Here is a 27,167-nt window from a genome sequence, read left to right on the forward strand (position 1 = left end):
CCCGGCTCAGGGGTATCGACCCCACCGTCGCCCAGCCCCCTTGAGTGAGATGTGGACTCCCCGCCATTCCAGCTGCTTCCTGGGCCAGAAGGGGCCCCCGGCAGAGACAGGGGCAGGGGCTCCGGTGCAGCAGTCCCTGGCGTGTGGCCTGAGTGCCGAGCGACTGTGTGGGTGGCACTGGCAGCTTCTGCCACGGTCGGGCATGTGGCAGACCGTCCAGGATGGCCCCGCAGGCAGGCTTCCACCTGTTCTCTCTGAACCACCCACCCTGGGACCGCAGCCACCTTGGCCTTGCTCACCTGCAATGCCCTCCCCTCATCTCAGAGCCCAGCCTCTCCCAGCTGCAGCTCCCACTCCGCCTCCTCCAGGAAGCCCCTGGCCACTCCCGGTCCCATACCATCCCTTGACCCTTGACCTCTGGCCTTGCTGGGTCCTTTCCTTTGGTCAGTATTGGGGCTGTGTCTCCCCCTGGGGCTGAGGCTGCACCTGACACCTGCCTGGACTCCTCCCAGGGCCGAGCGTAGGGCCCTGTATGTGGTCGGTGCTCGAGAAATACCAGAGCAGCCACCACCAGAAACTGGGCTGAGCCAAGGGACCCCTCAGGGCCTGGGGCAGCTGATTTGTCCTACCCTTCAGATTCAGAACCACAGACCCCCGAGGGTAGAGCTGGAGAGAGCCTACTTCTAATTTAGTTAGGGAAACCGAGACCCAGGGAGCAGGGAGGAGGGATGATCTACCCAGCTGCACAGTTAGCCATATAAGATCCTGCTTGAGAGCTTCAGGTTTAGATCCAGATCCAAATTCAAATCCCAGCTCTGCCACTTCAGCCGAGTGACCTCAAACAACTTCCTGAAACTCCCCAGGCCTCAGTTCCTCATCTGAAAGATGGGGTACAATAGCACAGAGTCAGTATGGAGAGAAAGTGCAATAATGCATGTACTAACAATAGAGCAGTGTCTGATGCACAGTAAATTTTCAACAAATTGTGGAATGAAACTGCTAATCACCCTGGTTTAGAAAGTATAGATCTCTATGTAAATCGCCTACCTTCAGGTCTGGCACCTGGCAGAATCTCAGGCCACTGTGTGATTTGGGGCACGTTGCTTGACCTCTCTGGGCTTCACTTTGCTGGGGAGAGTATTTGTCCCTATCTCATAGAGTGGGCTGTGGAAATTAAATGTGTTAATGTACATACCATTTCTCAGGATGATACATGGGACGCAGTAAGGACTGATTAAGGTGAGCCATTGGTAGTGTTTTCATAGTTGTGAATATTAGCTGGCATTTCTTCATCCGTAGAATGGGTTTGTAATTCTGTTTCTGGTAATTTTAAGGATTAGGGACAAGACCTACAGAGGCACTCGTGATTGGCCCCCTGTCCCTGGGTCCCCACACGCCTTCACCGGGCTGCCTCCTCTCCCCCTGCTCTCCCCAGCAGGAGGCCCCCAGGGGGCCAGCAGGCCAGGCACGGCGGTCACCCCCGGCAGCTGCTGACGTTCCGAACACTAGCTTCTTCCATGCCTGCTCCTTACGCACGGAGCTGCTGGCCCTTGCGATTTGCTCCCACCAACTTTTATTTCCAGGTTTTAAAATAAAATAAAGGGAAATAAACGAAGGGCTGGGGGCGCTCGAACACAGTACCACATCTGCAATAGCAAACGAGCCGGAGACCCCATGCTGGAGAATGCCCCGCCAGCCCCGAGGCCCGCCCCTCGTCCCCCACCTGCCCCCGGACTGACGCATCGACACCCGGGCAGGGCCTGCCTCTCACCTGACCATCCCCTCGCGCAGGGCTTCCCTGGACGCTGGCGTGGCCCGGGGGGAGGGGCGGGCTGGGCGGAGGGGGGCTCAGCGGAGCGGGTTTGTGGAGGCTGGAAGGGGTAGTCAGAACGGGAGGTGGGATGATGATACCCTGCCCTTACAAGGCGGTTTCTGAGTGCCAAGCACTAGCCCAAAGCACTCTCAAGTCTTGCCTCTTAATCCTCACGACAACCTCAGGAGGCAGGTGCCTCTATTACCCCACTTTATAGTAGGACGCAGGCTAGGGAGGGTTGTGCTCGGGGTTGTTCTTCTGTCCCCAGAAGAGCTGTCTCTCCCTCCTCCTGCCTCTTGCTCAGCCCCCCTTGATGTCTCTCTCTCCTCCTCTCCCCTCTTTCTCCATCTTGCTCTCCCCACCCCACCAGCACCCTCTTCCTGGGGTCCTCTCTTCCCTAACAGCCCATCTACTTAGGAGTTGAGACTCCTGGCTTGTGTTTGCTAGAAGGGACCTCATAAGTCCCCAACTCTAAGCTCCCTGTTGGTTCCTTCGTTCACTCAGCTGGTATCTGTTGAGGGTCCCCGGTGTGCCAGGCACCGCGTAGGTGCTGAGAATCCACAGGGGACAAGACAGAGGCAGTTCTTGTCCTCACAAAGCTTATGTTCTTGCGAGGGGAGACAGCCAGTAAACACTGGCCCAGGTGCCGCAGCCCAAACCATGCCCTTCTCCCCCACGACGTGCAGCCACCAGCAAGACCTGCCAGCGCCACCGTTCCCACGTGTCCCAAGCCCGGCAGCTTCCCAGAACCCCTCTGAGCACCCTGGCCCAAGACCCAGTGCCTCTCTGTGAGAGGACTGCACCGCCTGCCACATCACTTACCTTCTCTTCTGGCCCCGAAAGTCCCTCCTTTTGCGAATGTAAAGCAGGTGCAGCAGCTGAGGCCTCAGGGAAGGCCTGGAGGACACCTCCCTGGCAGAGGCAGCAGCTAGCACCAAGGTCTGCAGCAGGAACCTGAAGAGTGCCTGAGTGGGTGGGAGTGGAGCCAACAAGGGGACGTGGGCCAGGAGAGGGGCAGAGGTCACAGGCTGGCCCAGGTAGGACTCGGCAGCCACAGTAAGGAGTCTGGATTTTGATTTAAATGCTCTTGGAGCCTTTGGAGGGTTATAAACTGGAGAGTGATGTGCTTGTATCTTCGGAAGCCCCCTTTGGCTCTGGGTGGATGTATTAGTCAGCCAAAGGGGTGCTGATGCAAAATACCAGAAATCTGCTGGGCGTTATAAAGGGTATTTATTTGGGGTAGGAGCTTACAGATAACAGGCCATAAATCATAAGTTACTTCCCTCACTGAAGTCTATTTGGAGCAAGATGGCTGCCGATGTCTGTGAGGGTTCAGGCTCCCTGGGTTCCTTAGTTCCTGGGGCTTGCTTTCCTTCTGACTTCAAGGTTCCTTCCTTCCTGGGGCTGGCTTCTCTTTCCTCTGCATGCTGACTTCCCAGGGCTCCAGTTTAAGTCTTCAGCATCAAACTCCAACATTAAAAGCCCTCAACTCTGTTTTTCACCATGCCTTTTCTCTGTGAGTCCCCACCCACCAAGGGGCAGAGACTCAGCGCCCTAATGATGTGGCCCAATTAAAACCCTAATTGTCATGCAATCATGCCCAGGTATAGATCAGATTACAAGCATAATCCAATATTTCTTTTTGGAATTCATCAATTATATCAGAATGCTACAGTGGAGGATGGAATGAGAGGCAAGAGTGGAGGTGGGCAGCAGGCGGTGCAGGGCGCAGGCCCCCGGAGCCCGGGGTCCCCCCGCAAAGCCACACAGCTGGAGGGATAGGACTCGAGTCCAGACCCCACTTCAGTGTGTGCTCGTGACTACACGCTGACCTACAAATCCTTTTTGAGACCCTTCGTACCTGTTCTCGAGGCACTTTCCCCACCCGCATAGAGCTGAGAGTCTGACGGATAGCAAAGAGGCTGTAGCACATGTTCCACCTGCCACCAGTTCTTAGGGGTTGTTGAGGATATGTGTTGAGAGAGGTTCTGAGGCTGTCTCTGGACTCAGTGCTGTGATCAATTGGTAATGCCTGCACGGGCATGGATGATGGAGGGATGGCTGTCCATCCCAGGTTCACAATGGAACAAAAGGGAGGAACGACCCCCTTGCCCATCTCTGCAGCCCCCACCTCTGGTTGGACCCCCCCACCCTTCCCTAACTGCCCTTCCCTGTGGCTCCTCCACCCTGGCCTGTGCTCTGAGCTCCTGTCCTCTGGCATCTTCCCAACAGCACCCTGCTCTTCTAAGGCCTCCTGCGTGCTGAGAGGCCCAGAGCCTGCACCCGGGATTTTCCTGAATGTGTCTTTTCCTCCTCTGACCACAGCCTCGTCCTCTCTCCAGCACCCTCTTGCTCACTCCGTGAAGCCATTGCCCACCCGGAACACTCGCCCTCTTATCTCCCACACACATTCTGACAGGAGACCTTTGCCTTGAACCGCCACTGCTTCCTCTCCTCCTGGAGTGGGGCTGCCCCCAGGAGGCCCCAGGAAGGCACTAGGGCAGCAGCCTCCAGCCTAATCTGACCCCTGCCCACCTGACGCCCCATTCCTACACCCATCCAGCCCTGGCTTACTTCTCAGATTAGAGAGCTTCCTTCTCCTGAGAAGACGGTGGGGAAACTGAGGCACCAGGCATTGCCCCAGAAGTGTGGAGCAGCCTAGACCTGGCTGTCAGCGGCTACCTAGCGAGAAGGCTAAGTCCTCTCCCGTCAAAGTCCGAGCACCTTGGGAAAGAGCAAAGGGGCAGGAGAGAAGCTGAGGCCTCCAGGCCCCGCAGGCCACGTGGCGGTCACCCCAGGCTCTGGGCTGCCAACCTCCTCCTGGGGAGCAGGGACATCCCTGCGGCCTCACACCAGCCACCCCAGGTCCCCAAGAGCACAGTCAATCGCACGTAGTTTAAGGAGTTACTCAGAGGGGGCTCAGCGAATGATGAATGCGGAGAGCATTAGCAGCAAGGCGCCGGGGCTCTGTGGAGCTGTTTAAAAATGCATTCTCCCATGTAAATTTCTGCTCCATCAATCCTTATGACATGTCAAACATTGCTATTGTTTCCTGAACAAATTGTACCGCGTGCCCTTCTCTGCAGATCTGCGCACGGGAGCAGAACTGCTCGCCGCGCCCGCCGCCTGCCGCTGCTGCAGGGTGCGGGCTGCCGGCGAGGCAGCTGGGCCCGCCTTGCTTCAGAGCAGAAGCTCCGCGCCGGGCACCCGGGCAAGCGAGCGTGACGCGGCCGCGGGCAGCGGGGGGCGTGATTGAGAGCGTGCTGCCGGCTGCCGGCCCGCGGGGACAGGCCCCCGGGAGGGAGTCAGAGACCAAGGGGGGGGGGCGAGTGTGTGAGGGTGTGCGCGTGTGTGATCTGGGTGGGGTCTGCCTGAGCCAGAGAGAGAAGGTTCCTATGAGTGTGTGTGTGACCATGTGTGCAAGTGCAGGGTACAGGGAGGAGTTAGAGGCTTCCTGAGACCCGGGGCGGGGGGGGGGGGGGGGGGGGGGGGGGAGTGTGTGCGCGTGGGTGTGCACAAAGAAGTAGGGAAGTGTGAGGACTCAGGAAAGGAGAAGAGGCAAGACTGGGATACCAGGGTGGAAAGGAAGGCTGGGGGTGTCAAAGCCGTGAGAGAGGAAGTGAGCGCCCGTCAGGGAGGGGTGGGCGGGTGGGGCTGTGCTCTGTGCTGGAGGCAGCCCCTGAAAGGCAGGGTCGTGTGGGGCAAGGGGCCCGCGGAGCAGGCGGGTGTCTGCAAGGTCACAGGGAGGGACAGCGGTGAGGTGCAGGGACGGGCAGCCAGGGTGCATGGGGACAGTGTAAGGGGTGCCCTTCATCCTGGGCGAAGGTGCGGAAAGGGGCGAGGCGGCAGCTGCTCGTTGGGAAAACCGGCTGGGTGAGAAGGGGGCTCCTGGCACGGTCGAGATGGTGGTCCTGGGATGGCCTGTGAAGTAGCGGTGAGCGTCGGGGGGCAGGGAGCCGGGCTGGGTCTGGAGCCGTGGGCACACGAGCCGGAGGGAGAACTGTATCCAGAGGGTGCTGTGCCGGGGGCCCCGGGGCAGCCAGGGTGGGGCTGTGGAAGGCACCTGTGTGGGTGTCCCAGGCGCTCACCTGAGGAGCTGCCTCCTAGAAACCACAGCCCCCTGCCACCTCCGCTGGGGGGTACTGCCAGAGGAGCTGGGCACCCCCCCAGCAGAGGCCGGGGGATGGAGCCACTGTGCATGAAGGAGAATACCGCCCGTGGGGACCCCTCTGGCTTCTGTAGGGTAAGGAAGGTGACTGTGCACCCCACAGGGACCCCACAGCTGGGCTCGCCAACTGCAGCCCACCCCTCCCCCCGGGCCCCCGCCGGAGGGGTCAGCAGGGGCGGTTAAGAGCACACCCCTCGGGATGGCCGAGTCGGGTGCGTGCCCAGTGCTGTGGCTTAAATGGCTGTGGGACCTTGGGCGGGTTGACTGACCCTCTCCAAGCCTCGGTCCCCTCCTTGGTCTATAAAATGGGGATAATATCAGCCCCGGGCTCCAGGGCTGTTGGGAAGTGTGGTGAGCTGAGGGGCAGAAGGCACTAGCGCCATGGGTGGCACATAGTAAGGCCTCGAAAGACAATGGCGGCGGGGGGGGGGCACGCCTCACCCCTTCCTCACCCTGCTGTGGCGGGGAGGGGTGGTCTGCATTTCTGGCTGGGGCCTGGCCAGCTTGGACATGGCCGTCGCCCCACCACAGCGTCCTCCACTCACCTTGTCTTAACCTTTGGAATTTTTTTCCCCTCTGTATTTATTTTTTTCCTTTTTGTCAGCAAAAGAAAATTACACTTCTGCCTGCATTGTCCCATCACGAAAATAAGCACTTGCGGATGCAATTATCAAGGCCCAAATGAGGGAATTAGTTTTGCTGGTAATGCCGGTGTTGGGGAGAATCTAGGAGCCGCCTTATAAATCAGAGCGCGCGGCAGTAGCCCGTCCCCCGGCCACGCCCTCTCCCCAAACGCTGACCACACGGACAGGACCCCTGCGGCTGAGGACCCTTCCACGGGCGGAGGCTGACCGGGGGAGGCAGGGGCATTCTGAGGCCCCTCCAGGCTGCGGGGACTCAGTTTCTCTTCCGTGACATGCTGCTCGGCAGTTCTTACCAGGAGCCACCCCTTCTTCTCGGTGCCCAGGCAATGACTGTCCTTTAGCCCCAAATAGTCCTTCCCAGGGAAATATCCTCCCAGACCTCGCCATCCGAAAGGGCCACCCCAGTCCTCTCCTGGCCCACTGCCTGCTTTCTTTCCCCACGGTTCTCATCACTTTCTGAAATTACTCGTGCTTTCGCTCTTGGCTTTATCGTCTGCCGCCCCCTCTTCAGAGTGGAAGTCAAATTCAACAAGGGCTTGTCATGCCCGTCCGCGGGCCAAGGCTTCAGTGCCCGATGCCGGAGCGGGCACGTTGGAAAAGCTCAAAAAAAATGTCTGTTGTATGAGCGGCTGAGTGAGTGGCTGGTCATGTCTTCGTGAAAGTTCTTTGAATGGTGTCCCAGCCTCTCTTTGCCCCCCCTCCCCAGGCCCCCCCCCCCCACCGGCTGGCCTGTGAGCCCCCCTGCCCTCCCTCTGCCTCTAGGGCTTGGCCTGCCAGGAGCTTCGGCAGGAGACCAGAGTTCCCGAGGCTCATGGGAGATGCCTCAGGAGCCCCAGCAGCGATGGGTGGGCCTCTGCCCTGTGGAGGGTCCTGCTGCCCTCAGGGCCTGGAACAGAAATCACAGACTTTACTAAACGTGGCAAAGATTTTGAGCCCTGTGCTGGAACAGCTGAGGATGTAAAAAATGAGTTAGCCACAGACTCCTCCTTCAAGGTAGGAAGACGGGGCATCCGTGGCGGTTTTAAGGAACTGCAGACCAAGCCGCCTGTTCCAAGAGAGGAAAAGCCAGGAGCGCCGAGGTCAAGGGCAGAGTGAGTGGTCAGCGAGCGCTCTAAGGGAGGGGCCGCTGGGAGGTCCTACGGGGTGGGTGGGAGTTTGCATAGTTATGGATTGAAGGAATGGTGCAACCAGGCAGCGAAGAGAATGGTCGGGCAGAAGCGGGTACGAGACCACCAAGGCCAGCCAGGCAGTGGACAGCCTTCACACCAGGGCACTGGTCTGGAAGGAACGCAGCAGGCCATGGGGAGCCGTGGAAGGTTTTTTGAGCAGAGGAGTAAGATCACTTTTGCCGTTGGTTTTGGCTTCCCGCCCTTGCGCCTCCTTTGAGCACTTTTGGCAGGTAGGAAGATGGACGAGTGTGGACCTGCTGATGCCACCTGGCGCCGGAGTGGTGTGGGCTGGAGTGGGAGTGGAGCCCAGGGGCACCAGAGGGGGGGCCTGGAGCATAGGTGAGGAACGCACCTGCAACCCTGGTTTGGCAATGTGAGGACCACCCCACGTGGCCAGCTGGGCCTGCACTTCCCGCGACCCTGACCTGTGTGACTCTGGGAAGGCACCCGCAAGGAGACAGGTGTGCTCATTGCCGGAACGTGGGCAGGAAAGGGGCTGTTCACGGCATGACGAAGAAGGTTTGTTCTCTCCTCACAAACCCTTAGCCGCTCCTCAAACCCTCCTTCCTGAAGCAGGGCCTGGGCTCACAGGTCCCTGACTATCTGTCACTTGCTTTGTCTGTCGGTCTGTCAGCCAGCTGGCACAGAGCAGGTCTCTGCCCTGGAGAAGGAGGTTTTGAAAGGGCTGGGAGCGAGCCCAGCACCGCCCTGCCTGGGTGGGGCATGCAGCGGCCCCAGCAGAGCCTGCTACGGAGCCAGGTCTGCTGGCCTTCGCGGACCTACTCCCGGCCTCAGGGCCACAGGACTGCGCTTGGGGGCTGCGTGTCCCACAGGGGTGCCCACAGGGTGCAAACACAGGGACTTGAATGACAGCTCTGCCAGCACTTACCAGCCGTGGCCACTGAACCTCATCGTGCCTGTGTTTCCTCATGTGCAAAAGGGATGGGGTGGGTAATCGCAGTTGCTACCCCATGGGGATGTGGTCAAAATTTGACCACATGATACCCCGACCTGTGGATGTAGATGCAGCTTTGGGTGATGGAGACAGAGTGCCTCCTGGGAGCCCACCTTCAGGTCCAGGCCCAGTGCTGGGCTCTGGGGATGTGCAGCCCCCTGGCCCTGCCCTGCCCTTCCTCCAGGAGCCCCAGCCTCGTCGGGGAGAAACACATCAGCCGACAGCTCCGCAGCGTGCGCTCGGCGCAGGGGTTGGCTGAGTGCAGGGTTTTTCCTCCCCTCTCCCCCTCCCCGCCCTAGTTGTCTGTTCTCTGTGTCTATTTGCTGCGTCGTCTTCTTTGTCTGCTTCTGTTGTCAGCGGCATAGGAATCTGTGTTTCTTTTTGTTGCGTCATCTCGTTGTGTCAGCTCTCTGAGTGTGCGGCGCCATTCCTGGGCAGGCTGCACTTTCTTTCACGCTGGGCGGCTCTCCTTATGGGGTTCACTCCTTGCGCATGAGGCTCCCCTACGTGGGGACACCCCTGCATGGCAGGGCACTCCTTGCGTGCATCAGCACTGCACATGGGCCAGCTCCACACGGGTCAAGGAGGTCCGGGGTTTGAACTGCGGACCTCCCATGTGGTAGACGGACGCCCTATCCACTGGGCTAAGTCCGCTTCCCCCTAACTCAATCTTGGGGTTCGGGGGGGGCTTTCCACAGCACAGGCGCGGGTGAGGCAGGCAGAGGGAGCGGCGTGGGCAGAGGCCCCTGCTGGATGCCGTCTGCACTGGAGACGAGGGTCTGGCGGCGCAGGGCTGCTAGCGCGGGCAGGGGGAAGGACTCGCCCTCGTGCGGAGGGAGCCTGGACGCCGTGAGCAAGGCTGCGGTGGTGCCATGTGCCGCCCCCCCGGGCACAGGCCCTATCCCAGCCACCTGCAGCGAGGCCCTCTGTGCCACGCCGGTGCCCCCACCCCTGGCAGGGGCACAGGAGGAGCTTTTCATCTTCTTATTATTCTGCTTCACGCATTTGAAAAATGAAAGTTCTCTTCACCGGTCATACATATTTCATACGGTCATTAGCTGGTGGCACTAAAGGACTCACAAATCTTCCCTGGTCAGCGTCAGCCGCCTGAGTGGGCAGTGAGAGGCCCCGGGGGAACCAGGTCACTGCAGGAGCCATGGCTGAGACCAGGCCAACCCGAGGAGGGGGCGGTCAGTGGCCTGGAATGACAGCGGTCCCAACCGGTCCCCCAGAGGCTTGGCCTGTAATTTCCCCGGACCCCAGGATGAAGAGGCCTGGACGGGACCCCAGGGACCCTTCCCTTCCTGACAGCCCACCTGCCGCTCTGGAGGGATACGAAGGGCCTGCGGGAGGGTCCAGACGTGACCTCTGCAGGGCAGGGAGCCACCGCCGGGTGCTGCCAGGTCCCTCGTGGCGCCCTCCACCTCCCCACCCCGCCGCCGCCACGCCTCCTTTCCCCTTTCCCACCGCTTCCCCTTTCCCGGCTCCACACTTTTCCCCCGCATGTCCTCTCTCCTATGCCTTGGCTCCCATCTCTCCACTCTTCTCTCTCCAGCACCCCATTCTTGCTGGAACACGGGCATTCGTTGCTCAAGCCTCAGGGGCGCACCTACCGTGGGCCCGGGCGCCATCCCTGCTGGGAGGCGCAGGCTGCCCTCTGGGGCTCGCGCTCCACCGGTCAGCTCAGAGGGGACCTGCCAGTCGCTGCCCCAAACCCTTTCCTTTGACGGATGAAGATGATGAGGCTGGGTGGGCGGGGGTCATGTTGGCCGCATAGTGACCTTGGCTCTGGGCGCTGGCCTGGGTCTAGGATCTCTACCGCCTCCCTGAGGGGCTCCGTGGAGGTGCAGCCAGTTAGAGCCAAGCCCAAACCTCAGTTCCAAGAGCCTCCTGGAGCACACGGGGCTGTGACCTCCAGGGGACCCAGGGGAACGATGGAGGTGGGGCGGGGGCGGGAGTCTGCTCTCTTTCTCCTCAGGCCTGGAAGGGGGGCTGCCTGGGGAAGCTTTGGTCTCCTTTCCCTGGAAAATCCCGGTCTCCCTTCTGAGAGCAGGCCCTCTCCTGGGCTGGACAGGGGACACACGAAGAGGCCAAGCGTGTGGCCTCTGGACAAGCCAGCCCCGGGCTCAATTCTCGGCTCTGCTCCTTTTGTGGCCGTGAAGGCTGGGGACAGTTCTTTGCCTTCTCCGTACCTCAGTTGCCCCACCCGTAAATTGGTGGTGGTGATAATAGTACCTACCCCATGGGGTTTTTGGAGGATGGAATGAATCGTGTGCGCGGTGCTCCGTGAACAGTGGCAGTTGTTACCCTGAGGAGTGGCTTGGGGTGGGTTGGGGGGCCCCCCGGGGAGCCACGCTGGGCTGGAAGGGTAGGTTACAGCTCGACATGCTCCTCTTCATTTACTCAACGTGCACCCGCTGAGAACCCGTGACACACTCGCCTGGCAGGCACGGGGAGGGCACGACCTGCACAGTCTGCAGAACATAAGCCGCGGGGACGGTGAAGGAAAGTCGGGCATAAGAAGCCGCCCGGTGAAACCAGGCTGCTCAGAGCCCCCCGGAATTGGCATCTTTCCGTACAGCCAAGTTTTCTGGATAACTCAGATCTAAACCCTCTGGGCATCAACATTTTGGTTTCATTTGAATCATTTAGGAAGGAAATGCATTATTCACTTTTCTGCCTCCCTGAACTGAATATACTGAACATAAATTAGCTTTTCCTTGAAACTTCAGGTTTTGTCATAAAGAACCTAGAATTTAATAGATTTCATAGAATCAAGAAGCTTTAAAAGGAACCTCAGAAAATATTGAGCACAAAGGTGTTAAAATATATTTTAGTAGCAGGACTTTATTCAATTACAATCTTATAGAGAAGCTCTGTGTATAAAACAGACGTTAGCGGAGCCCAAGGTCAGCTCAAGGCCTTTGCCTCCAGGCAGCTGGCCGCAGGCCAGGGTTGCCTGGGAAGGGGCAGAGGTCACAGCTAGGAGAGCACCTGGCACATGGCAGGTGCCCAATAGATATTCACTGAGTGAGTGAATGAACGAACTTGTGGTGTTACGTAGCCTGCCAGGCCCAATGCAGAAGCCTAGAGGTCCCGGCCACAAAAGCCAGGCCCCTCTAGAAACCTCGGTCATCTTGGAGAAGGGAGAAGGGAGGGGCCTCATTCAGCTGGTGCCAAGCAAAGAGCCCGGTCTGAGAGCAGGAAGGCAGCTTCTGCCCCGCGCTGCCCTGAACTTCCTGTGACCTGGAGCAGGGCTCTGCCGGACCGCAGTGGGGTCTGGTCTCAGTATTGCAGTCTGTAAAATGGGTGGAAATCTCTGCCGTCCTCATCATGTGGATGGTTGTGAGAACAATATGAGGTCATAACACACACGGATGGTGTTTGAGAATGTAGAACGTGTAACAGTCGTGTGGGCTGTCAGTGGTCACCGTCACGGCTGTCGTCCCCTGCACAAGACCCTTATGGCCTCGTTTGACTACAAGTGGCAAAGATTCAGCTTGGGCCAGCCTTGGCAAAAGAGGTCTTGGTGGGATTACAAACCACACTGTTGGGGGGACGGGGCCTCCACAGCCAACAGGGTTCAGCCCCTGTCCTCTCCCAGCCCGCTCTGGGTGCAGTTGCATCCTCCCCAAACATCCAGTAGCTTCCAGCTCACCCCTAGGGGAAAAATTTTATCCCCAGCAGCAATAACAAGAATCTCAGAGAAGGATTCTGGCGGCCCAGCTGAGATCAAGCCCCCTCTCAGGGGTGGGTGGCAGGGTAGGCAGCCCCTGCCCAGACCACTCATTCAGGCAGGGAGAGGTGCCAAAGAGGAGGAGGAGGAGGGGCGGGTGGCAGGCTGTTTGCAGGAGAGAAGATTGCCGGCCAGGCGAGAGTCTGCCCCCTGCATGCAAAGGATTATTCCCTGGGTCAAAGAAAGGAAAGGGGCAGAATGAGAAATCCCCCGGGGGGCCTCCATCACGGGGTAGCACATCTGACTGGAGGATTTTGGGGGGCCTGGGGGACGATCATTGGAAGAATCCACCAGACAGCTGAGCCCACGTCCAGCTTCATTTGTGATACTTTGCAAACCTACAGGTCGTCGCCCCAAGGTCCAGGCCTCTCCCCTAAGCTTTCTGAGCATCTGCAAAGAGCACGCCCCCCAGTCAAATACGAGCCGAGGGGGGGCTGGTTTCACGAAGCTAGAGATTTCCAGTGGAAGGCAGATGCTTCGGAACCGCACTCTCCAAAATATATTTAAATGGCCATTTGTGTCTCCTGGCACCTGTATTGAACAGCACGGGTCTAGAAAATTCCATCCGGGCCAAAGGATTTGTGTGGGAGGAGCAGAGCTTGCTGTGGACGTTTCCCGGCGAGCTGAGATGCCTCAGCTGGGTCTGGCGGTAGCAGCTGCTGCTTCTCTCCTCTGCAGGCAACGGACAACGATGCGGGCACCTTTGGGGAGGTCAGCTACTCCTTCACCGATGACCCTGACAGGTGAGCCCTGCCCCAGCCCCTCCGCAGTGGCCCTCCACCCCCACGTGGCCGCCGTGACCCCACAGTTAGGCTCAGTTGGGGTCAGGATCCATGGGCACCACTGCTGGCTTGTCCCCGATTGTGTCAAGGCCCCTAACCCCCTGCAGCATCGCTCCTCAGCCCCTCGAAAGCCAGCCCTTCACTTTGGGAATGAAGACGGTGAGTCTCGAAGGCTTTGAAGTGCTGGTGATCGCCCCAACGCCATCACCACTGCCACCAGCCAGCCTCTATCAAGCCCTCCCTGCAGTGGCCAGTCTCTCAGCCGTGTGCTTCTCATCATCTCATGCAATCCTCGCAACTAAATGTGAACCAACTCACATTTTACAAGGGAAGGAACTATAGCTCAGAGGGGTTAAGTCACCTGCCCCAAGTCACACAGCTGGTACACGAGGCCTTCACCAGTAGACTCCACGGCCCCCAGGCACGAGGGCCTCTGCCAGCCTAGCCCCAGTGTCACCCCTCCCGCCCCACTGGTTCTGGGCCATCTCTTCCCCTCTCTTTCCTACCGTCTTCAGTTAATCTCATTCCCGGGGAAGGCCCTCTCATTTTTCACATGATCGAAGGCCAAGCCAAACTCAGAGAGCAAGTCTGCTTCAAACAGTGAAGTGCCAGCCGCCCCGAGAAGCCCGCTGGGATGCGCAAGCCAGTGGCTGTCAGCTCAGCTTCTCAGCCTCGACTACCTGTGAGGACGGTCAGGCACAGACAGGGAGACCACCGGGCTCATCCGGCCGTTCTCTGCCACTCTGTGACGGGGCTGCAAAGTGGAGGCCCCCCCTCGGGGCCCGCGTTCACGTGGCCTCGTCCTGAACGCCTTCCATCTTCTGGGCCAGGGGCCTTTCTGGTCCCGGAGCTGGGACCCTCCAGGCCGGGTAGCTGCAGCTCTGACCCAGGGAAGAGCACATACATGGCAACTAATCAGAAGAGGCTCCCAAAGGGGCACGTAGTTAGAGGGACCCCCTCTCTGGACCTTGCCCCTCCCCACGAGACATTTGCCAACCTCTTCCCCGAGCCTCGGTCCTTCCAGCAGAAGACAAGAGATAGCTCTCAAAAGAGAGCCAAGCACCCCTCCTCTCACTGGATGCCTCGCTGCTCTCCACTTAAAGCGTTGCGGTGCTAACCCATCTGGGGTGGTGGAATTTCTGACCATTACAGTTCGCCGTTCCCCAGCTTCTTAGTATCTCCGATGGGCAGAAACATGTTCACGGCAAGAGGAGGGTCATTCACCTGCGTTTCCTCCTGGGTAAAATCCATCTGTTCCTCCTGCCCTTTCAGTACCGGACACTCCGCCACTGCTGTGCTTGTGATTCCTGCCCACCCCCCTTTAGAAACAGCTGTTCTTTTTATTAAGAACAAATAAAAAAGAAGGCAGACTTAATCCCTGTCTCTCTGTTTATCGCCTTGGGCAAGGACGGGCTAGCAAATGCAGGCCCTTATCTGCAAGTCTTCCTGAAGCCCCGGTGCCCTATCCCTCCCTCCTTCCTGCCTGTCTCAGGTTCTCTCTGGACAAGGACACAGGCCTGGTCATGCTGATTGCCAAACTCGACTATGAGCTCATCCAGCGCTTCACCTTGACCGTCATTGCCCGGGATGGGGGCGGCGAGGAGACCACCGGCCGGGTCAGGATCAACGTGCTGGACGTCAACGACAACGTGCCCACCTTCCAGAAGGACGCCTACGTGGGTGCCCTGAGGGAGAACGAGCCTTCAGTCACACAACTGGTGCGGCTCCGGGTAAGAGGCGGGCGTCCTGCAGCCCAGCCCCTCGCCCCGTCCTTCCCTCAGCGCCTTCTTCCTGACCACACCTCTTGGCGAGCCCCTCGGGGGCACTGAGCTCCCATCCACCCTGGGCAAAGAACTGCCCAGATCTGGGGGTGTGTCTGCCTCCCCTGAGCCCCACCCAGGTTCCTGGCTCCGGAGGGTCTGTCTCAGCCTAAATTTCAAGTCACCACTCAGCAAAGGGACACCTTCCCATCTCCCCTGGCAGTGTCGTCGAGGTGGGAGCTGTCCCTCATAAGGACCAGGTCCTTGAGTGGCTACAGCTGCTGGCGCCCCGGAGACTCTGGGGTCCAGCCCCACTGCACAGGAGGGGAAGGCGAGGGGAGAGCCGGCCGAGGGAGGCGCAGTGCGCTAGCCGCAGACCAGGATGGGGACTGGGGCCTCTACTCCACTTGCCCCCTGCAGCGAGACCCCACCGTGCTTCAGGGGCCTCTGCCCAGGGCGGCTTAATGGCCTCGCTCCCCCAGGCGTCTTCCCTGCCCAGCTCTAGGGACACCGGAGTCACGAGGGCATCCCTGGGGCTCTCGGGGTCAGTCACCCCAGAAGAGAGTCGGAGGGAGGAAGGCTCCCTCGCCCCACTCCAAAGGCCTTTTCTCTTCCTTGCACTTGTGCCGCATGTGTTTACTAGGCACCTACTATGTGCCAAACACAGTGCTGGACTCTAGGTCTGCAGCAGCCACCAAGGAATGTCCGGGTCCTGCTTTCATGAAGAGGACAGTCTGGCAAGATGGGCAGAAGCTAAACAAGCCATTAGAACCGGCATGAGGGGGCTAACGGGGGCCCAGCCCAGAAGCCTGGCCTGCTCTGGAGGTCAGGGTGGGCCTCTGCAGGGTGGGATGCTCCAGCCGGGACCGAAGGGTGCAGGCATTGGTCCTGCTGCGTATGGGGCAACCTTCTCCACCTCTGGGTCAGCCAGGCCTCCCCCTCTTCCTAGGCCCCCAGCCTGTCCTCCGGCCTGTGGAGGGGAGCAGAGCATCTGCTGGAGCCAGCTTGGGGCAGGGAGGGCTTCCTGAGGGCCGGGCGGAGCCTCAGCCGGGGCCGGGGGCCCAAGAAGGGGCTCTTCGTGCAGGGCCTGGGGGGGCCCAGCCTCTCGGCTCAGCTGCCCGCCTTGGCCCGGGGCTTCCGGGGCTCACCGGGCCCATCTGCCTCTTCTTCCAGGCCACAGATGAGGACTCACCTCCCAACAACCAGATCACCTACAGCATCGTCAACGCCTCCGCCTTCCGCAGCTACTTCGACATCAGCGTGTACGAGGGCTACGGAGGTAAGGGGGCACAGAGCCGAGGCCCGGCCCGGGAAGGCGGGACCCCGCGCCCTCCCTCCTCTCTCTGGGGGTCCTTCCTCCCAGACTCCCTGAACCTCAGGAAGCCGCCCGCAGCGGGTTGAGCCGCGTGGGGTCGGAGGTCGCCGTGGGCAGGCCAACCTCTGCGGCTCAGACCAGCCCTTCCTCCAGCTCCGTGGCCCGTGGCCTGCGCTGCAGGCCAGCTGGGCATCCCGTGTTACCCATGGGGCCCTATTTCTTAGCGAGGCTGCCCGGGCAGATCAGTGAGGCACAGCCTCATTAGCCGAGCTCTGCCATCCTGTGGACGGCCCCAGGGCCGAGGCCCAGCCTTGCCCAGCCTTGCCCAGCTGTGGCCTTCCCCGTGCTGGCCGCTCCCTCCCCGTCCCTGCTAGACCCAGGCATGGTTCCACCCTCCGGACCTCGGCCTGCCTGCCCTGCTGTGCGTCCTGATGCCTAGAGCCCTTCCTTAGAAGCCTAGCCACGTCCTGCGCTCCAGAATCCCAAGATTGCCTCATTTTCCATAAGAGGCAACAGAGACAAGAAGCAACTTGCCCAAGGTCACACAGCAGAGCTGCTGGAGGTGGTTCATGAGGTCAAGTGATCTGGCACCTGGCTGCTTCTCCAGCCTCAACTCTCAGCACCCCCTTGAGTCCCCCGATGAGCTCTCCCCTTACGGTGGTCACCCCTCCTCCAGGTCTTTGTGGTCTGCGCCTCCCCCCTGCCTCTTTGTCCTGCCCGCCTTTGGCTGTTCCATCCATAACGTCGGGCTAGCTTGCAGGACTCGCCTGGAGGTCCCCTCCTGGGGGAGCTTTGCTGATGCAGGAGACGGGTCAGGCGTCCCCCAAGGGGGAATGAATGGGCCATTGAACAGCTCCGGTCCCGGGCTACTCCTCCTCCCTTCCCCACGCTTACGTCCCGGCCCCCGAGACTGCCTCCTGGGTTCTCCATCCATTTAATTCACTCCCCCCGTTTTAAAAAGTGGAAGTTTCTGGCCTCGGCCCACCCCACTCCCTCTCTTCTCCTTCAGCTGGAAGAATCCACGCCTAGGATTTGTATGACTAATGCAATAATTTTGTTTCGACTTTCCAAACAGAAAGTTGCAATTTAATATCGTTTTAATGCCTTTGCGGACTCCGCCTGCCCCCCAGCCCCAAGCCAATATGCCTTTCCTCCCCAGCTCAGAACCGGTGGCGTAGCACAGGAGCAGTTCCTAACGGGGGAGCTCTGACATGGGCAGTGGCGGTGGGTATTTGACGGTCAAAACCGCCTGCCTCAGCTCCCCCAGGTCCTCCCTCGCGGCCTGTGCCTGCAGCTGGCCTTGGGCTTAGGGTCTCTTCACCCACCTCCACACAGAGCTCTTCTGAGTGCCAAGTCTGCCTTAACCTGAGTGCCCCGGGGGTTAAGCAGCGCCCAGAGCAGACCAGTGGGTGGGCAAGAAGAGCCATAGGGAGAAGCGGGGAGGGCAGGCGGAGAAGCAGAGAGCAGGCAGTGAGGGGAGGAAAACAGGCCGGGGGCGGGAGAGGGGCCGCCATCTGCATGCACCACCTGGGCCTCCCTGGTACCCCGACACTGGGCAATGCCTGGGTGAACCCCGTGCTGGGAGGGAGGGAGGGCGGGGTCACCGGGACAGGGCTGGAGAGCCTGAGGCGTGGCTGCCCTCCGAGCAGCTTGCAGACTGATGGGGAAGAACATATAAAGAAAAATTCCAGGTGTGTGGGTCGGACAGACAGACAAGCAGGCAGTTGCATCTACTGGAGAAGAGCCTAGGCTCTGGATTCAGATAAACCCGGTCTCCATCCCCGGCTATCTCAGATGCTAGCTGTGTGACCTTGGGCACATTACAGAACCTCTCTGAGCTTGGTTTCCTCCTAAGTAAAATGGGATTACTAATGTTACCGCCTTGTGGGCTCAGCTCAAGGCCGGGCACATATCAGGCAGCCGGCAAATGTAAGTCAAGTCAGGGGTCCCGGGGTTCAGAGGCAGGAGGGGAAGATGAGGCAGACCTGGAGAGGCCTGTTCCCGCTGTACCCTCTCTGCCCGTCCAGATGGGCTGGGCATCTGGAGCTGCCGACAGAGGGGCTGGGCACCCCGTTCCTGTCTTTTCAGTGATCAGTGTGAGCCGCCCCCTGGATTACGAGCAGATTCCCAACGGGCTGATTTATCTGACGGTCATGGCCAAGGACGCCGGCAACCCTCCTCTCAACAGCACGGTCCCTGTCACCATCGAGGTGTTCGTAAGTACCCAGACGGCCGGCCTCGTCCTTCCAGCTGGGTGGCGCGCGCCCCAGGGCCGCAGGTGTAAGACGGGTCCCCACAGCTCAGGCTGTTGCCTGGCAGACTGTCCTGAACGCTGCCCCCTAGGAGCGGACAGGGCTGTGGGCCATTGCTGCCATTGCTGGAGCAGCCAAGCTGCCTGCCAGCTCAGGCCCCTGGGGGAGACCCAGCGTCCCGCATCTTCAGGAAGACACAGTCAGTCCTGCTGAGTTTCCCTGGGCCCTCAGGACACCCGCTGCAGGGGCACGGGCACAGAGGCCGGCGGGGAGCAGCGGCGTGCAGTGGCTTCCTGGGCAGCCACGGTCTGGGCAATTCAAGGGCTTGCTGGAGGGTCGTCTTCTCTCCGCTCCGTCTTTCTCTCCCTTCCTCTTTCTTTTTTTGCTTCCTTCTCTAAAGACCTAAAGGGGCCTGAAACTAAACCCCAGCTTGTCTGATGTGAATATCAAGCACACTTGAGTGGATTCTGGGTCTGAAATGATCAGTCGCTGAGCCGGTCTCCACGCTGGTTCGTTTGCCCCATGCAGCTCCCCCGCGACCCCGGGGACGGGGAGCATGGCCTGACAGCGGGACGGCGGGCCTGTGCCCCCTCCTCCCCCCGAGACCTCCCCACACCCCTGTGCCCGCACACACAGCCTTCGTCCTCCCTCCTGCTGCCGGGAGAGGGTGAACGCGTGTTGATGGAAGAGTTAGCGCATTTCCGGTGCCAGGAGGATTAGATGAGATCGTCAGGTTAGGAGATGCGTTGTGAGTTAACATAAGCTCAGGACGATCTTGCCCCCGCGTGCAGGCTTGCAGGATAGCCCTCCTGTCGCAGCCACTGCGCCAGCAGCCCCTGGTGCTGCCCCAGACCTGGCGCCACCAAGCGTCTTGGCCCAAGGCCACAGCACCAGGGCCTAACCCAGGTAGAGAGGTCACCACCTGAGCACCTGCTGCACAGGAGGGAGCCGGGGATGATGGAAACGTCGAGGGTGATGCCTGGGAGGCAGTGAGGGAGCAGGCTCAGGCTGCATGGGTGGGCGAGTGTGCAGAACCAGATGCAGCCAGGGGAGGGATGGGTGTCCAGGACCTCAAGTCCAGAGTCCTGAATGTGGCGCTGCAGCTCCTGGGAGTGGCAGGGGAAGAGGAGGCCTAGCAGGTGTCCATCTGCAGAAGCCTAACGACGTGGCTGTCCTTAACTCACCATGTCCCCCTCTCCTTTGAAATGTCGACAGTGGTGCCAGAGAACTAGAATGCGCTCCCTGCCTTGGCTTCTCCACCACACGGTGCCACCCTGACCACGTCTGTGCAGCTCACCCACGGGCCTGGGGCCCTTATGGGCAAGTGCTGGAGACCAGTGCCTCTTGGGCTGGGCACGCACATCGCCACCTGGGGCTCTCATTTAAACGCAGAGAGTCTGCATTTCCAGGGTGAAGCTGAGGCTACTGCTCAGGGGACCCACTGGGAATAACACGGACTTGGGGTCTCTGCCCTCCTGAGATCTGGAACCCCACAGACTGTCCCAAACCCCAGGCACCTTCCCAGCCTGAGGCTCAGCTGAGGAAGGGACCTGAGGAGGGGCCTTTACTCTCGGCTCCAGCCCACCCGCAGCTGGGACTGGACTAATCTTTTCTGCACCATGAACAAAAGAGGGTGCCTCTCCACCTCTGGTCCCTGAGGTGAGGCCTCCTGGTGCAGGGGTGGGCTGGAGGGGCAGGAGTACCCCTCCCCTGGCAGGCCACGGCAGCCGGGGCAGGACACCAGCTCAGTCCACTCAGGACGGAGCAGCTTCCGTCCTTCAGGTAGCACCCTGAGCCCTGGAGCAGGAGGGGCTGGCAGTCAAGACAGGCGCCACCTTGTGTGAGCGTCGGACGGCGCAGTCCCGTGTGTCTAAGGACCCCCCCTGGAAAAGATCACCACCTTCGGGGTGATTTTGCACGTGGGTGATTTTTAAGTAGCTGTCACTTGGCTCAGCTGCTGCCTCCCTCCACCAAAGGGATTTTTCTCTCAAATGAAGAAAAATGCAGTAGATGACGAAGCCATGGAAGGCAACACTTAAGGCCGGGGTGGCGGGGGGAGAGGCGTACAAAAGAGACAGCTCGGGCAGGAGGGAGGTGGGGGCTGGCGCGGCCAGGTGATTCCTTCTCATCCACCGCTTGTTGGTTTTTAATAAAGAAGTCAAACTCGGTTTGTAGATTTCCCATTAGGGGACAATAAGCTCTTGGAGAGGGAGCCACTGAGTTAGAACTAATAGCGAAAGCAGCGCCAGCATCCGGGGAGATAGCCCCGCTAATAAGTTTCTGCCTCGTGCTCCGTCACTGATATTCTCCATGCTGGTTCACGGCCAAGCAGGAGGCCTAAGCGTGTATGGAGATGGGAACCCCCGCCCCAGGGCCAGGCCAGGGCCCGGCTGGGGTGTCAGGGCACTGGACAGCAGGTGAACCCCGAGACCACCGCTCCCTTGGAGAGGGGCTGGTCAGCATCAGCCTGGGCGCCACGCAGAGCCCCTGGCCAGATTTGGGAGGAGGGGGTGTTCCTTTCTGGGCAGCAGGGCGGGGTTTTCTGACGTCCCCCTGGCGAGCAGCCACCTGGCATCCCGCCGCCTCTTGCATGTTTGTTCGGCTGGAAGTGCCTTCAGCTCACAGGGGCTTCATACAGGATCCTCGCCCTCCGAGAGCATTCAGTTCCATGAGCCCCCCCGGAGAGTTAAAGGACTGCCCAGGGGGGCTGCGGCTCGGGGGGCTGAGCGACTGAGAAGCTTCCCCGGGAGGGCCTCGGAGGACAGGGGTGGGCGCTGAGTCGAGTGGGCCACGGAAGCTTCCTCAAAGAGGGAGACAGAGAAATTCTTGCTGAGTGATTGCAAAAAGCAGGAGGTGAGCATGAGAGTCTTCAAGTGCAGGAGAGCTTTTGCTGATTGAAGAGCAGGCGGGGGCGAGGGGCGGCTGGAGGCCCCCGGCCCGGCTCCCTGGTTCAGCCCTCAGCCACATACCCTGTCTGGCCACTGGTCGCTCACCTGGTCACAGGGGAAGGCTGGGCCAGGGCTGGGACTGCCCCAGAACTGGCAGGCGGGGGGGCTCTGGGCCAGAAAGAGCCCAGGGGCGTGTGAGGAGGGGGCTGGCTGCACCTGCCTGGCCAGCCCCAGGGGAGGGCACCAGGGGACAGCCGCCCCCTTCCCCTCCCCACCCTGCCTGCCCCTGGGCACGTCTGTCTCTTCTGGGCTGGTTTCTCCTTTCTCCCTTAATTTCTAGGCTGCTTGCTAGAACCTTCCACCATCGTCTTGGCTGAGCTGGGAGGGGAGCTCTGGGCAGGCATCCCTCGCATGGGGCTGATGAGCTGAGGTGGGGGGGCCGGAGCAGAGCCTGGCGCTCAGCTGGATGACAGAGGGAGCATTTGGGGACCTGGGAATTATAGACAATCCCAGTTGCTTCTTCGTTCTCCGTCTCCCTGCCCTCACTGCCCCTTCCCACCCCACCACGTGTTTCCCAAGGCCTGCCCTGCATCCTTGAATGATAGCCTGGCCAGAGGGTCCCCTGTCCCCCTTGGAACACGCCCCCCGCCCAGGTTCTGGCTGTGCATAGAGCCCACAGCTCCGCGGCGCCAGCCGGTGCCCGTCCTCCTGCCTTGGGGCCTGCCGCGGGCAGCTGGCCAGCCCCCAGGCCTCCTTGGCGTCTGCAGCCTGTCGGTTTTCCTTCCAGGATGAGAATGACAACCCTCCCACCTTCAGCAAGCCGGCCTACTTCGTCTCCGTGGTGGAAAACATCATGGCAGGTATGGGCCCAGGCCGGGCAGGGCGTGAGGCTCACCCCTGGGCCAGGCGGCAGCACCCACTTGCAGAGCCCAGGACCACCAGCTCCACACTCGGGCTTCCGGCGGACCTGCTCTGTCCCCAGGGCGGGCTGCCAGCCTCACCCTTAAAGCCAGAGTGTCGCTTCATCCTCACGGGGAGAACGCCCCACCTCAGGATCTGCTGCAGGGCTGAGCTCAGGAGCGGCCTTCCCTGCACCCTGGAACCTTCCAAAGGGAGCCTCGGGGCACTCGCTCGTGTCTGATGATGAGCCGGGCAGGGTGCTGGGTTTCGCCCCCCCTCCCGTCCCCGCCAGGCATTCCCGGGGGTGTCACTGCTGAAGCCAGCCTCCTGCCCTCGCCACCACCCCCTGGGGGCTCAGCCCCCGAGACACCCGCCCCAGGGTGCTTACTCCCCTTTCAGGTTGAATGCACTTAAGTAAAGGAGAATGTAAAGGTCAGTGCACCCGTCCCCCTGCTGCAGGCAGGGCCGGAAGTCAGATGAGAGGCCCCATGGCTCCCTGGATGGGGCTGGAATGACCGGTTTGTCCCACAACCCCCGCCTGGCCCCTGACTCTCGCAGAAACTACTGATTCATCAGCCAAATAAGTCACCACCGGCCCTGCGGCTCAGTCAGAGGGACCCGTGGCCAGGCGCGGCTTTATCCCACAGTCCTCACCCGCAGCGCCACAGCGAGACTTCACTGTTAGACCCATTTTACAGAGGAGGAAGCTGAGGCTCAGGAAAGTGAAGGCACTGGCCCCAGGTCCCACAGCCCGTGAGTGGCAGCCTGAGGGCAATGACCCCAGATGCCTCCCCGCCTCCCACTCGGCCAGAGCCCACAGGTGGGGGGCGGGGGGTGCTGGAGCCGCAAGCCCCAGCAGGCGTGGCCTCAGGGCTAAGTGCTGTGGTGGCCCGGCCGGGGCGGCTGGAAAGGCTGCTCCCCAGCCCAGGGTTTCACAGAGGCGGAGAAGGAAGGAGAGGGAATTAACTGCACACTAAGGAGAAAATAACCCTTTACAAATTCCACTTGTGAAGAAGATAGAGTCAGATTAAAATGGACTACAATAAATGTAGAGCAATTTACTATGGAGCTTCATTTCTTGTGGGCTCCGAGTAAGAGCTGTGCGCTCCGAGTGTATTAGATGTGGGGCCAGCAGGGAAGGGCCTCGCCGTGGAATGCTCGCCGAGGCTGGGCGGGGGGCGAGGGGGGGAGGCAGGGAGCCCCGCCGCCTCCCCCGGGGCCTTGTCCCGGCACAGCCTGGGAGCCGTGGATTTTCGCTCATGGCCGCAGCGCGGGGTTGAGCCGGCTCTGGTCCCAGGAGGCCCTGCGGCGGTCCCGGGTCCTCTCCTGGGGCGCTGAGCGCAGGTGAGCAGCCCCGCCGCCTCCTCTCGTGCCCCGCAGGCGCCACCGTGCTGTTCCTGAACGCCACCGACCGGGACCGCTCCCGCGAGTTCGGCCAGGAATCCATCATCTACTCCCTGGAGGGCTCCGCGCAGTTCCGCATCAACGCCCGCTCGGGTGAGCCCCCGCCCGCCCCACCCGGGCCCCCTCCAGCCCTGCGTGGAGCAAACCGGCTTTGAACGCCCGGCTTCATCGCCGATGTAGTCGTTTGTGTGTGATGGCCGATCTTACGGAGAAAAAAAATTCACGGCATAAATGTACCCACTAAGGATTTCCTTCAATGCTGGAGAGCCCCGTGAAGTTCCCTCTAGTAAAAGGCTGGGCAGCACGCCACTCTCCAGGGACACTTTTATTCAAGCCTAAGTGTCCTCCTCCCTCAGCCGCTGACCTTGCTCTCGAGTCCTGGCTCTGCCTGCCAATGCAGTCACGTGGTCTTGAGCAAGTTACTCTCCGTGCCTCAGTCTCCCCCCTGCAAAACGAGGATGATCGTATGAGGGCTGTTGTGGGGGTTGAATGAGTTATTACCGTGAACACACACTTAGTATAGCTCCTGGCACCTGGCCCGGGCTCACAGAATTAAGCCACCCAGGGTCCCCATCCCAGCTCACCGCTTGGCCCTAGAGAGTCTCCTCTCTTCCTCCTTGTCCAGCTCTCTCCTCCTTGAAGCCGGGAGGGAAGGGGCGGGCAGAAAAACAGCAGCAAAAGATTCCCCCGGGCTTTTCAGCCAGAGCCGGGGAGGAACGCGTGGCCCTGGCTCATCCACCCACGCCCTCATCTGGGATTCAGTGGGGCCTGCTCTGTGCCAGGTGGCGTGCTGCGTGCTGGGGGCAGAGCGAGGGTCCCTGCCCTCATGGGGTTCCAAGCCAGCCTCGTGGGCCTAGAAGGCACCCCACTTCCAAGTGCCCATCTCTGTATTGGTTAAGGGAACCCTAGACGCCACACAGATAAACCCTGAAACCTGAACACAGGAGAAATCCTATTTCACACAGCAGCCCAGGGTGGGTGTTCTGTGGGCAGCCGCTAGCGTGGTGATTCTGGGTCCCAGCCTCCTTCGAGTTTGTGGCTCCAAAGATATTGTAAAAGAGATAAGAGAGCACGGAGCATGGTGTAGGGAAGTTTCTATGGGCAGGCCTGGGTGACCAGGCAGTGGCCCTGCCCAGATGCAAAGAGGGCAGGGGGCAGCAGCCCCCGGCCTGGCGGCCACTTCCCAGCAATAGCTCTGGAAAGGTGTTCTGGAAGGGGCATGAAGCTTCGTGGATGCGGGGCGTCACTGCCGCAGGCCGTCTCCCAGGTCAGCCCCCTCGCCGGTCAAAGCCTGTCTCCCGTCTCTCTGTTCTCCCCCTCCCCGGGGGAGCACTGGTCAGGGCCGGCCTGAGCAGACGCTGCAGGGAGGGGCCCAGCCCATCCTGAGCCTCTCCTCCCACCTCTGAAAAATGGGGTTCTTCGCCCTGGTTTCCTGAGCAGTGACCCCCGTCGGCCCCATTTCCAGGGGCTCAGAGTCCTCTCACTAACTTGCACTCGGGCGCTGGGCGAAGCCCAGCACGGCTTTCAGCGCGTTGACCAGTTTCGTCTCCTCCCACCCTCCCCGCTGCCCTGTGAGGTATCCCCTTCCTCCACGTGAGGACTTACGCTCAGGACATCCCTTGACTGAGGACCCGCAGGGCCTGACCTGTGTCCCCGGAGCCCGCGCTCCAAACGCTCCGTTCCAGAGAGCCAGGTCAGGGCCACACAGCGCCCGCGGCCGCGCCGGGCAGGCTGACCTTCAGGCCTCCCCGCTCAGGGCCCGGTCTCCACCCCAGGGCCTTTAACGATGACACGGACATTTTCCTGCTGCCTTAACACGTCTCCTTTAGCTCCAAAGGTGGAAGCATTTCCCTCTGAGCTCCTTGGTCAAATGAGCCAGACCTTCTCCACAAAGGTGCCCTTAATTGGATCTAATTTCCCAGACAGGAGCGCGATCTATCATGCCGACAAGTTCATGTTTAAAACTTTTTAGAGATTAATTTCTTCCTCGCCCTACCAATTAATCAACACCACCCCGGAGGGAGTGTGGCTCAGTGGTCAGGCTTTTGCCCATCTTCTGCTCCCGGCCTGAGCACCTTAGCGCTCCCCCGCCCCTGGCTCCCTGCGCAGGCCCGCACAGGCCAGAGGACAAGCCGGAGTGCCTGGGAGGGAAATGCGAGGATGGAAGGGGTCCTAGGGAACCTCTGGCCCAGCTCCCTTGTTGTATGGTAGAGAGAACCAAGCACAGAGAAGTTAAGTGACTCTCCTCAGGTCACACAGCTCAGGCAATGGGGCTCAATGACTAGCACACCGCCCCTGCCCTTGGAGAACTCACAGTCCCTTGGGTGGAAAGTAATGTTTTCTGAGTTTTGGGAGCTTCACCTACAGTTATTTAATCCTCATCTCACAACGGCTCTGGAAAGCATAATAATCTCCATTTTATAGATGAGAAAACAGAGGCTCAAAGAAATTAAGTCAATGTCCCAAGGCTGAGCATCTGGAAAGGGCCGTAACCAAAATCCAAATTTGGGTCTCCCTGTCCTCAAGGTGTGGAGTCTCCCCCACAGCCCAGGGGGGCCTGGCAGTGGCCTGGCTGCGTGACGCACAGAAGCGGCTCAGCTGGCTCACGCCCGCGTGTGATAGCCGGCTGTGCGCCTCTCTTGCCAATTCCATGTTCAATGCCTTCAAGTAAGGGGCTTACCATGAACCCCAACGGGAGTATTTATACCACAGAAAGTGGCAAATCCTTTTTTTCCCTCTTGGGGAGCCAGCTGTTAAGCATTTACCAGCACATCTCTGACAAAGTGACTTTCGTTTTTTAGTTCTACCAAAATACAAAGAAATGCCCGAACAGGCTGACAAAAACTGTAAGAACTATAAAAGTTGATATTTAAAAGGATAACTTGTTGCATACTACATAATGCAAGGCAGTGGAATTATGTTATTCACAAGGTAATTAAGGAAATTATTTAAAAACTCTGCGTTCTCGATGTACTCGCGGTTGAACTGTCTGGTCATGAGTCCCAAGCGGGGACATGTGAGAAGCTTGGCGTTTTCAGTCCTGCCGCTGTGGCTCTGTGGCTCTGCGGACAGCAGCGGCAGGTGCTCTTGAGAGCGTTCCACGATGTTAACTAAGTCAGCTCCCACAGCAGTCCTACGAGGTGGGTCCTATCATTGTTCTCTTTTGACCAAGTGAGGAAACTGAGGCACAGAGGTTCTATGTGACTGGTTCAAGGCGATGAAAGCCAGTAAGATGATGTCAAAATTTAACTGAGTGTCCGAGGCTGGGGTTCCCCCAGCCCCCATAACCAGCCTCAGAGTTTCCCTGAGGAAAACGCCTCCTCAACGTGGGGACATTTTGCCCAGTTCCGGGGTACCAGTTCCCACGGCCTGGGCATGCAC

General features: G+C 60.0%; 1 protein-coding gene across 2 annotated transcripts in view; it reads left to right on the forward strand.

Annotated features, from left to right (window-relative positions):
* CDH23 (cadherin related 23) overlaps positions 1 to 27,167 on the forward strand; it is a 438,368-nt gene that overhangs the window by 286,745 nt on the left and 124,456 nt on the right. For both annotated transcript variants that reach the window (XM_058298988.2, XM_071215845.1), the window contains 6 exons: positions 13,164 to 13,228; positions 14,760 to 14,997; positions 16,201 to 16,306; positions 18,431 to 18,558; positions 22,270 to 22,342; positions 23,763 to 23,879. In XM_058298988.2, coding sequence (XP_058154971.1) covers positions 13,164 to 13,228; positions 14,760 to 14,997; positions 16,201 to 16,306; positions 18,431 to 18,558; positions 22,270 to 22,342; positions 23,763 to 23,879 — 727 coding nt within the window. The remainder of the gene's footprint in view (positions 1 to 13,163; positions 13,229 to 14,759; positions 14,998 to 16,200; positions 16,307 to 18,430; positions 18,559 to 22,269; positions 22,343 to 23,762; positions 23,880 to 27,167) is intronic.

Source organism: Dasypus novemcinctus, chromosome 6 (assembly GCF_030445035.2).
Source record: "Dasypus novemcinctus isolate mDasNov1 chromosome 6, mDasNov1.1.hap2, whole genome shotgun sequence".
NCBI classification, from domain to species: Eukaryota; Metazoa; Chordata; class Mammalia; order Cingulata; family Dasypodidae; genus Dasypus; species Dasypus novemcinctus.